At 46.8% G+C, this 12,702-nt stretch overlaps 1 protein-coding gene and 1 long non-coding RNA gene across 3 annotated transcripts in view; one reads left to right on the forward strand and one right to left on the reverse strand.

Annotated features, from left to right (window-relative positions):
- Positions 1-12,702, forward strand: part of LOC121077903 — a 153,157-nt gene that overhangs the window by 122,166 nt on the left and 18,289 nt on the right. The gene's annotated exons all lie outside the window — the stretch shown is intronic.
- The window catches only part of NSG2 (neuronal vesicle trafficking associated 2), a 44,404-nt gene continuing 42,791 nt past the window's right edge, over positions 11,090-12,702 (reverse strand). For both annotated transcript variants that reach the window (XM_040573545.1, XM_040573544.1), the window contains exon 5: positions 11,090-12,479. In XM_040573545.1, the coding sequence (XP_040429479.1) occupies positions 12,288-12,479 (192 nt within the window). In that variant the 3' untranslated portion in view covers positions 11,090-12,287. The remainder of the gene's footprint in view (positions 12,480-12,702) is intronic.

Genomic DNA, 12,702 nt, shown 5'->3' on the forward strand with positions numbered 1-12,702 from the left:
TCGGCTTTTTACTGAAAGCAGAGAGTGCAGGTGCAGAGAGTGGGGTCTCCAGCCCTTACCAAGTGCCTGAACTGAAGCAAAGCATCAGGCAGCCTGCCTGGGCAGGGGAACACGGGGAAATATATTACAATTTATGTGGTCTCAACCTGCAGCCTCACAGACTAATTTCACATCTCACAGAAGTAAAAATATGAAGTTGGACCTTAAAGGCAGCCTTAGGTGAGATCCTTCACCAGATCACGCCTTGTCTTCAGCAGGGAAGAGCAGTGTGCCTGTGCCTGGCAGCACAAAAGCCCCAGGGCAGCTCAGCCTGCAGGAACCAGCCATGGGGTGTGAGCTTGTGTTTTCTCATTCCCCTGTGTCTGAAGGAGTTGGTGACTGGGAGGTCTTCTGTTTGGGTTTGAAACATACTATTCGACTTGTTTTCTTTGTGCCATTACAAAACCCTTAATAGAGGGAAAGGAAATAAAGAACAGACTTTAGAACAGAAGCAAGGGGATGGCAATGCCAAAGTGATTTCTGCTGAAGCCCATGAAGCTAGGCTGTACAGGGAGGGGGAAAAAAAAATCAGAGCAGCAGTTCATCTCAATGACAATGCTCTTCTTTCCAGTGGAAGCTGAATCTAATGACTTTCAGAGAGTCTAGAGAAATAAAATGGAGATTTTGTATCTCCTGCTCGCAGCACGCTACCAGCGCAGTATGGGGATGCTCTGCAGCCCACTGGCTCCTGCACCTTACAAAGGGGTCCCAGGAGCGAGGAGCAGCAGCCCCTCATGGCCCCACACACTTCTCACCTTGAGGCATCATTTCTCCTTCAACCGACAAGGAACGTGGCATCAGGCGCCGTCCCCAAAACGACGGTGACCATTTCCATTTCTTGCAGCAGGCAGCTCCCAGCACAAAGTGTGTTGCAGGCAGAGGTAATCAGGGATCCCAGACCCATAGCCAAACCACACTGACTTTCTCTCATCTTTCTGCCCAATTATGTGATGCAAAATGCTCTCTCTAAAAGTAATTAGGTTGTCTTGTTTAGTCCCTGCATGAGTGATTACAGAGAGGATCTTGCTGCTGCAAGCGCTGGAATTACTCACAGCAGACACAGCCCAGATAAAAGCTGCCTTGCTGGGGCCTCAAGATCTTGTTTGTCCTCTTCAGTTTTGGGCATGCACCAAAGCCTGGGACTAGCAGCCCTCGGGTGCGCTGCACTGCCCACTCTGCAGGGCACCGCTCTGCCTCGGCAGCTCCGAACGAGCAGAAGACAACTGCCATTCGGTAACAAAAAGGGGAAAAAATAGCCAAGGGGCTATCACTTAAATGCCTATATTCTCGTGGGAGCAAGTGATTCTGATTTAAAGAGCCACATGGACAAAGGTGGTCAGATCACCAGCACTGCTGGCATGGCTCAGGTGCTGCTTCCTCGCTCTGGGTCACATTTTGGGTCTCTGCCTTTTTGTCTCTGCTGTGGTTCCACCTCTGATGCCTGGCTCTGGGCTCAGGTGTTTGTACCCAGTCCATGCAGAAGGTGAGCCCTTCCTACAGGCAGAAGCGAGCAAGGGAGGGCTAGGAGCAGACCTATAGGTAAATGTAAGCCCAGACGGTCCTGATGGGCAGGGGGAAGCAAGCTGTGCCCCCAGCCCAAGGATCCGTCCCTGCTGGCAGCCAGCAGGGCCCTTAGACTGCATCTCTTGCACAAGGCTGTGCACGCTCTGCTCTATAGCATTGCTGGCACCTCACTTACTGACGTCTATAACGCTGAAATGTAAAGCTCCATAATGCCCGGTCTGCTCTCCAGCCATTCTCCTATTCTCTCTCTATTCCCAAAACTTCATTCACTCTCCTTCATTTCTCCATCCTTTGCCAATTTTAAAGAGTTCCCAAAGGAACAGTTTTATTACCATGGCAGCATAGATGCAGATTTAAATGCTCTCAGCTGAGGTTGTCATTCAGATTCCCAGAACAGGCCCTTTTCCACCATGGGGCTGTGCGTTTTGCTCGCGTGGCTCTCCCAGAGGGCCTGATTGCAGGGAGCCAGCGCAGGGTTTTGGGACTGAATTTGGTGCCTTTCCTTCATAGACACACAGACTTTAAAGGGAAGGAGGGGAAAATCTATTTAATGAGCTGGATGATGCATGGCTGGCTGTGATGCTTGGTGGTGAAGCAGGAATGTGTGCTCAGCCCCATGTATTTCCATATGGGTCTGGGATGCCATGGGACTTGCAGCATTTCTCAACTCCTGCACCACTGAAACCGGCAGCAAAGCTCAGCAAATGCTGCGTGCACAGTGCCCTAGCTGCTGGCGACACATCTCTAATAAAGACTTCTCTCACGGAGACTTGGACAGAAAGGATTTAATAACCCGAGGAACAAATGGGAAGTCAATAGATACCGGAAGTACAGAGGAGCTGCTGAGTGCTCCTGACTTCCAGCTGGGAGATGAAAAGCTCCGGGAGCCTCTGATGTTCTTTGAAGGACTTTTCTCTGTGTGCAGCTTGGGCATGGCTCCTGGCTGCTGCTGCTTTTTGGGGTAACACGTGTAGCCTGGCCGTGCATGGGATCTGGGGATGTCCCCACCAGCGGTGCCGGAGCCCCGGGATGACACACGGGGGCTGGCCCCATGTCCTGCCTCTGCCCGGCCGGTGTGCTGCTGGCAGGAGCCCTCACTGTTGCGGGGATACAGCATCTCGGGGGTAGAGGAACCTGCAGAAATAAAGTGAAAACTTCCTGATGGACATGTTCAGTATTCAGAAGAAACCAGTCTGGGGGAAATACGCTATCTATTCTACCTTGTGTTTGTGCAAAAGCTTAGAAAAAAGGTGTTTGATCTTAGCTTATGGAGGACTTTGCTGTCTCTTTGTAGGTTACACGGTGCTTCCTAAAAACCTGCAGCTCCTTAATTCCTTGTTACTTCCCACAGGCACACACTGACATTACACAAAGCCCACAGCAATGTTTTCCAGTGTTTCAGTCCTCTACATATGGCTCACCACCATGAACAAATCCTCCTTCCAAAGCCCAGCGCAGTTCACCCATTTCCGTCACGCCGCAGTGAAACTGGCCCCATCACAGCCAGCACTGTGTGGTGGGCATGCAGCCTGCCCCCATTTCAGAAACAACCCAGCATTTCCCCACCACCACCACCCCAAAAAAAGGAAGAAGAAGGATAAATAAATTCATTGCTCCATTTAGCATCTCGATCTCTTTGACCTGGTGAGAGGAGGAGGAAATGTTTCCAATTTATTTATCTTTTGTTTTTAAAACCCATTTGTTTTTTAGCTTGCTTTGCACCAGAATCAATGTGGTCTGTGGCTGAATTATTTCTATTCTTGATGTTTAAAATGTGTCGTCAGGCTGCTTACTGTTCCCTGCAACACCAACCAGTTAGCGGGCGGCTCTGTCTCATCCAGTGCTGTTCATTTATTCATTTTAGTAAACAAGAGCAAATTGTTACAGATAACCGTGGTCTGTGATTTTAATTGGGTGGAAGATGAGCCAGTGCTGGTGGGGTGATAAGCAAGAAGAACAGTCCTGGATACTCTTTACTTCCTAAGCTGACATTTCAGTTCACTGCTTGGCCACAGACACGTCCGAAGTCAGGTATTCAGGGCTTTTTGCGCCTGCATAGTTTATTTTTTCCTTGTAGTACTTGACCACCAGAATGACCCCTGTGCAGAAGAGGACTCACACAGATGAACCCTTGCTGAGGCTCCCTGGATAAGGCAGGAATTGAAGGCGCTGGCTGCAGCTTGCAGCGCACCTCTGCTGGCTGGTGGTGGGGTCCCTCAGACAGTTGCAAGACCCCAAGCTAGCCTAGGACTTCCAGGTCTCATTTTGTGAAGCAATAATGCATATGTGGGGCCCTCAGAAAGCAGCATAGGGCCCATTTCTTGAAGGGTGATGGCATTTTAATCGTAGTAAATCCCCCTTGAATCAGAATTAGTTCTAGCAGGTGGATTATGGCGGTATGTATGTCCCTTAAAAGGGTAATAGTAATGGCAGGAGATGTTTTCCTGAATGGTTTAAACTTATGGGTTATCAGAGTTTAATCTTCTTGCTCGTATGTGGATTTTTGTGGGGAGTACTTGTGCATATCCAGCTAGACAGAGAGGCAGAGAGACATAGATAGGTGTAAGCATGCCATTCACGCACGTCGGCAGAGACGCCGGGTAGCAGCCTGGGTATGCCCTTTCATACTTCATTTCCTCCTGTCAGACTCTGACGGCATGCTTGAACCCTTCCAGTCCTGCTGCATTTTTAATGGGCCTCATAATAACTTTTCACAGAAGCAACCAGTGATACCTCCTAAATGTCAGCTGTTGCAGGAACCTGAATGTTTTATTTCCTTCTACTCTCTGTACTCTCCTGCCCTTTCTTGTGCTCCCTCTGTCAGGCAGGTTATTAATATGGGTTTGTGCAAAAATCAACAGCTTTTCCATCATACACATGCCAAAATATTACTGAAAATAGAAGGGCTGAAGAGGGGGCCAGGCATCCCTTCTTTATAGACAGTCAGCACTCTGCCACGCAGACTGAATGCAGTGGGGGAAAAGCAGTAAAACTGTTGTGCTGCATGAGAAAAAGAATAGATTTTTCTCCCTTTCTTTGTTTATTTAGTTTGAGAAGGTTAAAGTAACAAGCTTCACTCATTATTTAAAATAAATAAATAAAAATCCTTCGGTGTCAGTTTTTTTAAGCAAGATCAAGACACAGAAGTAAGCAGATAATGGTGTATGCAGCAAGCTGGGGTCACAGCCCAGACATGGAGCATGCACAGATTGATATCGTTTGTATTTTAATGTGTTAATTCCTCATCTTAAAGTCTCAGTGACTATGCCAATTGATCAAAACCACCAGCAAAATACCTTCTCAGGGGATAAGGTGGAGCGAAGAGGGATGCTGCATCCTCAAAGAGGAGGTGACCACGACACCTCCCCATGCTGAGGCTGGGCCAGCTCCTGCTGAGCAGTGCCGGAGCCCGCAGGAGCCTACTGCTGCTGCTGCTGCCTCTTCTCCAACAGAAATCACAAACCCACTGCTCTTGCCCCATTATTCTCTTCTAGACCTTCAGCCTAAGGATCAGATTGAGAAAATGGCTCCTGTGAAAAAAAAACTTACTTGCAGCATCAAACCAAAACTCGACTCAAATGAGCTCGTGCAACCTGCGACCTCTTCTTAGGCATTCTGCTTGATCTCCTGACAGCTCATGAGCTTCTGTTTGAAACACTGGTCCTGCTTAAATGCATGGAACCGTCTCTATCTCCCCATCATGCTGTGAGTGTTTCCTTGCATCCTCCTTTTGTTATAGGATCACAGAAACAACCACGGCTCCTCTACAGTAACAGCTGAGACTCTGCAAACCAAACTGGCACCTACAATACATTGTGTTTTGTGGGGGGGTGGCCACAAGCTGCCATGATGTGGGTTCAGTCACATCCCTCTATGTCTGAGGGAGCTGGAGAATATTGGTGAGCCACGGAGAAGTTCAGCTTCCCCTTCATTTATGAATTTCTGAAAAGAAATCTTAAAAAAAGGGGGGTGGTGGTCACCCTTTAGGTATTTTCATTCCTATCCCTTATCATTTCAAAACTCCCTTCACCTTTCTTTTTATTTTTTGATCCTATTCCACCACCACAAAACAATTTATTTTCTTCTTTCTGGCAGGGAGGAGTTGTCTTTCCAGTGAGGCAAAACTCCATAATTCACACAGTAATTCTGCTCGCTGCTATTAAAATAGCCACATCTTCCCAGTGGATTAAGCTGTCTTACTCACCAGACTAGCCAGTCCGGACCTCTGCCAAATGCTATATTTACATTTCCAAACTAGAATCTGTTTCTAATACATTTTTATGGGGAGTTTTGACCCTTTATATTTATTGTTAATGAGCTTTCATCTCTATAATAGCCTTTCATCCCAAAGGATCCCGAAGAGTAATTGTAATAACCTGGCATACAAAATATACACAGAAATCAATTTACCCGCCATTGAAATGTAGCCACGGCTGGAGGGGTTGAGAGCAAATGAGTGTTCAGCAGAAACCCGCGCAGCGCTGCGGTGCTGCTTCCATCTGAGTGACAGGGTGAGCTAATTACCTGCTCTGGCTGTTGGCCAGCCGAGCAGGGTTCACCCCTAGGCTTGCAAAGCAGCTTGCTGAAAAGGTATCTGGTGACTGCGAGGTCTCAGGAGCTTGGTTTTGGGGTTATCCGAAGGCCACCTCTAGGAGTGCACTCATCCAGCAGGGAGAATGGTACTGGTGAAGCCCCCAGCACCGGACCACGCAGAGACCCGGTGCCACCAGAGCTTTCAAGCAGTGTCCGGCAAGCTGCTGGCATTGCTGCTGGGCATCCCTCCTTTTGCCACAGCACACAGTACCTCCTGTGGCTGGGCACCCTGCTGCTGCTCAAAGCACACTCCTGCACGGCTGCACATGGTGCTGTACAAACAGAGCTTAGCACTGAGGATGTACTGCCCCGGGGCACAACCACCAGCCCGGGAGAGCTTCCACGAAGGACATCCAAAAAGCAAGCTCAGAACCTGCTGACTCTAAGGGAGACCTGGGCCTCCTGTGACTTTCCTCCCCATGCAGCTCTTTTTAACTCTCAGGATTGTTGGACTCTCCTTTATGATTTGCAAATGTTGGTCTACAACAAGCACCCTGATGGAAAAGGGCAGTGGAGAGGTAAATAAAGTCATCAATTCCCAATTCCCTTGCGGAAGCCTCAGCACAAGATTCATCTAAAACACCATTGCCCCTGAGGTGTAAATACTTTATTAATGGCTAGCTCAGCGTTCAGCATTTTTGTTACTACTCACACCCTGTGCTATCAGCAAGGGACACTACAGGGTGTCTCATTTCCCACCCGTGCCCCTGCGCTCATGGGGGCTGTTGGCAGCAGCGAGGGAGGTGTTGCACATCCACAGCAGCCGGCTCCTGCCGCAGGCTCAGGCAATTCCATCAGGTCAGAGCAGAGCAGGGCACCAGCCGTGCCAGGATCAACTGTGTAACCTGCTGTTAAGAGGCTTTTCCATTTCCTCCTGCTACGCTTTTAGCATCCATAGTCTGCCTACTGTGGGACAAAAGCCTCTTCAGCACTGAACCTGCTCAGCCTTTCCTGGTGAAGAGTGGTTCAGGCATAATGCCACTGCGTTTGTCACCTTCCGGTACTTCAGCTTGCCATAGATTATTTTCCATGATGGAGCAACCCCAAATTCATCAAATGACTTGCCAGCCACCCTCCTGAGTAAAGTAATAGTCTCAATCAAAAGGATTTTTACTTTTTTTTTTTTGCCCCAGAAGGGCATCAGCCCAGGTCAGAAGGGTACCTGAGAGATCCCTGACTTTGCTGGGCAGTCACCCAGTGCTCCCAGTGGGATTCCAGTGACATCCCAGTACAGCATTTTTTTTTTTTTAAAGAATACAAGGCAAAAGAGATGGCAGGAAAGAGCCTCCCTTCCCACATCCTCTCCCGTAAGTCATCCTCTTGGCCTATTTTACAGGAACTGGAAATCTATTAGAGCAATAGCTTAATCCGGTTTGACTGTAATAATTAGGGTGCTTTAAAAAAACCCTGACTAATCGTATAAAATGTGATTGTAGACAGTTCAGTGTACGACCCTTACACTTATCACTTGAGGTATTATTACAAACCAGAAACAGCTGGCAAGCACAGAGGAGGAGGATAAAGTGGAAAAAAATGCACACGCGAAGGGACACGAACTGTTCCTTTTCTGATCTCAGCGAGGCACTGCCAGCACCTTGGGCTGTCTGTGTAATGCAGATCCACAGCATGAAGTCACCTCCAAGACCCTTGATAGATGCTTGTGTTTTTTGGAAGGGGCGCCCCCACCAGCCAGCAGGGTCCTGCGCCTGCCCCTCTCTTTCTGACACTTTTTCCAGGCAGTCCAAGAGGATTTGCTGTAGTGGTGGAGTTATTCCCCGCGGGGCATGCTGCAGTCAGCAGATGTTCATAGCAACAATGGGCAGCTTTTCCAAAAACAAGACAATCTGTATTAGTCAAGCAGGATACAGTGCTTTAGGGTCATCAGGTTACAACAGAAAAGCAATGCTGACTTCCCTGTCTTGGCTGGTAGCAATCCCTTTTCCTCTTGCTCTCAATCTTTCTCAGGCTCAAACAGCCACAATTTCTTCCTTCCCCTCCTGAGCATGGGCTGAGAGCAGCTGAATTCCCATCGTGGCATCCCCACACCTTTAGTTATGCTATTTTTTCCCACATGTTGTGCCAGTAATTCTACAGGATGACTGCCTGCTCAGGATGCCCTTGTCCCTCCAGAGGAGCTCACTCGTGCTGACACATCTTGTTCATCTCTTCCTACCACTCCGGTTAGGACAAACAGAGTCCCAGCACCCATCTCCTCTCTCAGAAGAGAAATCAACTCCCCCACTCCCACTGACCCAAATACATATTTTGGTGGAGAATTAAAAAAAAAAAAAAAAAAAAAAAAAAAAAAAGGAGCCTCCCACAAGCCTGAGACAACCAGGGAACATCTATAGAGAAGACTCTACAGGATGTTTTGAGGAGCTGAGTTCACTGCAGCAATCTGGTATAAGGGAGGGGATTGCCCAAAGGAATTAGGAGTTGACTTGACTTGGCCACCACATAAATGTTGGGAGAAGCACAGGAAAGTCTCTCTTTAGTCCGCTCCATTAAGAGCTGAGATGGAGCCCCAGCCCAGACAGTAGCTTGCAAAAATGTGGCTCTGTAGAGTCAGTCAGGAGCTTCAGACTTCACAGAGAGAGGACAGCCATATGAGACTGCACTATCACCAATACGAAACTTTAATCAGCACTGAAAACACATGATCAACCTTGAAGGAGGCTTTTAAAGACTGAAATAAGTAAAAGATGTGCTACGATTTCAATTTAGCATCTCCCTCTCTCTGTTACTGTGATTAAAATCCACGGTTGATCTTGGAAGCTCTACAGCAGATTGTACAAAAACCATAATAACATTTGCAGTCATGGAACTTGCAGCTGGAGTTGAGTTGTTTGTTTTCTTTCGCTCTCCCATGAGTCTTCCTTGGCCTTTTTTTTTTTTTCACTTTGCTCCATATAGATTTTGATCTCTCCTTTATTAAATAGAAATAGCTATCCCCACTGACTCACTTATCTAATAATAGCTAGACCCTTTTAATTCAAATGATTTGATTCCTTTGAGGGTTTTTTTTTTTATTATTTTTATTAAAGTAAACATACAGTTAGGGAGAGTGGCAATAGAAATACCATGGTCAAATTATCTTGTGACTCAATTCTGCAGAGCACACTGAATCCTTTTTAATACATTTCACAAGTACTCAGTAGTGACCTCTAACACCAGAGTGGTTTCTCTCCTGCAGTAGCTCAGGTTCACAACTCTGAATACACTTTTTTTTTTTTTTTTTTTTTTTAAGGAAAGCCATCCAAAAATTTTTATAAAACATTCTTTAGCCTTTGGGAATGAGCCAATTTAATGCCAGGGTATCATTCCATTTCAAAGAGCTGAAGGATTTGAGGAAACACAATCTGCTTTCTGAACAATGTGAGATGAATACAGTTGTGGTTTCATTAGAAGCCAAACTGCAGAGTTTGGATACAGAGCTCAACTTTTCCAAAGTTCAGCAGCAGCTCTTGGTTTGTCAGCTGTACTTTCCTGCAGTGCTCTTTCAGTGTCAGCCCTCCTTTCTAAGCCTGCTCCAGCAGGACAGGACACTTGCCTCAGGAGCAGATGACAAAGGAGACAGTGCTGCTAGCCAAAATTTCTATCAGTCAGTCATTGGCCTTAAAACAGGGGAGGAGGAGAGGTCCCTCCATAAAGTCAGGAATCACCAATCAAAAGCATTAGCCCTTATTTTCAGCTATTTTATCACTGTGTTTGAGAGGATGCTGGAGAAAAGATTAAAGTTGCTCTTAAGACAAGATTATGCCTTGGCTACATCCTTACTCTGAGGCCATCAGAGCCCATCTGGTCTTTTCTCAAGGTCACAGGACAGTCCAGAAATGTGCCCTGCTCCACAAGGACCCACGGAGAATCATTTTTGCACCCATTACATTTCTTCTCCATCACCCCTCCTGCACTGCCACATTTCCAAGCGAGTGCTGACATTCTGATAGGAATAACACAAAATAGCACATCATGGTGCAAGCTGAAGAAAAGTATTTTTGCCTAGTTTTCATGTTAAAATTTTAGGGAAAAGCAAAATAGGCTTCTAAAAGAGTCATGGATCCAGGAGTTGTGGTTAGGCAACACGCACTGTGCTCTGCCTGCTTTGAAGATCAGCTTGGTTTTAAGTGCAATTTTTCTGTTTTCAATTAAAAAATGGGCAGGAGTGTAGAGAATAACCCCCCAGTGATTAAAGCAGAAAACAGAAAGCTCTGAAGATGCCTCCTGAAAGCCAGAGCCATCTCATGCCCCACACAACGGCGCAATCTCTACTGCAGCCACGTTCTGCAGCTCCAGACACTCACCCGCCACCGTCACCACTGCCATGTCCCGGCACGTCACCAAAGAAACCTGCCCAAGCCACAGAGACACTCGGTCACATCTAGCTTTATTTTAATCCCGTCAGAAAAGTTCAAGAATTACACCAAAAAATACTTCAGTCTCTGCTACCTACTGACAAAAAATACACCACAAAATTATAAACTGTTCAGTGGTTTGCTGGACTTCTGATTTTTGCTGGAGGGAGTGGTTTGTACATTTTGGGTAAGAAATGAATTTACAGGTGGAAGGAGAAGGAAGGATAGGAAATCAGACAATGGCATTTGGCACTACATTTTTAGCTATGCTATACAGTTATTTATCATGATGCCTGTAAGGACTGAGGAGTTCTGCCCTCATTTACACCCTCTAGTGTCTATGTATGCAAAATGAAGGACAAAACTGCCCAATGCGGGGGAAGAAGGGGTCAGTTCCTAATTTCCATCCCAGTCTAGCCACAAATCTGAAAAAGCAGCCTTAGTACAATGTGAATCTTGCCCTCCATGTGTGCTCTGATCCTGCTGCTCAGCCTCTCCCTGCCTGCACTACTGAGCAGCAGAACCACCTTGCAGAAATGGGCCAAGCAAAGGCTCTAAAAAACAGAGAATCCTTTTTTTTAAAATTTTTTAATCCCATCAGTCTGTTCTAGTTGTACATGCCATTTGTGAGGAGAGGATGTTTCACACTGGCCAGGATTGGACTAAGCTTGGGGTCTGGTCTGTGTATGCAAGCAGAGATCTGATGGGACGCTTGTAATCTGAGAGTACACTATGGCCACCCCTCTCTAATTATCTGGAATGAAACTCTATACTGACGTATCTGAAGCTGAAGGAGGGAAGCTGGAGCATCCCATTTCATGGGTGAGAGAAAAATTAGGGGCTGAGAAGTTAGAGGTTTAATACTGTTTTATACTATCACCACTCTTGAAAGGCTCCACATGTTACAATGGCATTTCTTCGTCTCATGGTGACCCTCTGGAGGGAAGCCTCATGTAACTTACCAAAGGTCATGCAGGAAAGCCAAGCCAGAAGCAGAAACGAAGTCCTCATCTCCTAACCCCTACCTCTATGCTCAGAAGTATACCCATGATTTCTCTACAGCAGTTTTCATCCTACTCTATATCCACACTCCAGCCAGGATTTCAGCCTCAGATCCCAGCCAAGATCACCAGCACAGTGCAGCTCTCTACAAATACTGAGATCTGCCTGGATTTGCTTAGGCCACTGTGCAGGGGTGTGTGCCTATGTCTTTGCATGTGTGTATGTGTGAGGGAGGAGGGGATGCTTGCATTTATCAGCAAATGCACACTGATACTAGATTTGATTTGACAGCAAAATATCCCCCCTTTGACAAGCTAAACAACACTGCAGTGTCTAACAGGTTCTCTCTACCCTGTCTCTCAAAAGGATTTCAGCTTATTTTTCAGCATCTTAAGCCTGTGCCACAACTATCCAGCAATGATGAAACTTTGCAGGATTCTCTTTGCTGCTTTTATCCTCTCTGGCTGTTTATCTAATTTGCTTTTTTTGTTTTTTAATTTCTTTTTCTAACAAATAGTTAAGCAATGATTTAAAAATATTTTTACATCGTAAGGTACAGTCAACATCGAACATGCCTTTGTACAAGAGCTCGACTCGGTTACAAATCAACGAGAACAATGCACGAAAAGAAATATCCATTAAGATGACTCCTGCACTTGGGTTCTATTTATTCCCACCGTGCTGTTAGCACAGCACCCTCTCTCAACTAGAGCAATGCAGTATAGACATGGTGTTGTCCCCCCACCCTCCCACTTTGCCCATCACCACTCATTAACTTTAATGACCTTCTGTCTTGGCAGCCTTGGCTTCATGGTTTACCGACCCTGAAGACAGCCAAGGCGATACAGCCCGGGAGCTGGTCTGCTTGGCCATGCTGTAGTGGCTGATGACAGTGTAGAACCTGCCCCGGGAGTTGGAATCCTGTGCGGAGTAGTACGCGTCCAGCGAGGCCGGGATGCACCGCTTATGCTGGAAAAGGGGAGAAAGCAAGAGAAGTAAAGCAGGGTCCCACCAGCCTGAGGTTCTCCCTTTAAAAATCTCTGGGTTAGGTGTTTGCATGTATGATGTTTGACTCATATGCCTCAGCGAGAGCATCTGCTGCGCAACCCCTACTGCCTTTCACCAGCCACGTGGGAATGCACAAAGTTTAGACTCAGGCAACAGCCTTCCAAACCTGTTGCTATTGGCAACC

The sequence above is a fragment of the Cygnus olor genome, chromosome 14 (genome assembly GCF_009769625.2).
Source record: "Cygnus olor isolate bCygOlo1 chromosome 14, bCygOlo1.pri.v2, whole genome shotgun sequence".
Taxonomy (NCBI): Eukaryota; Metazoa; Chordata; class Aves; order Anseriformes; family Anatidae; genus Cygnus; species Cygnus olor.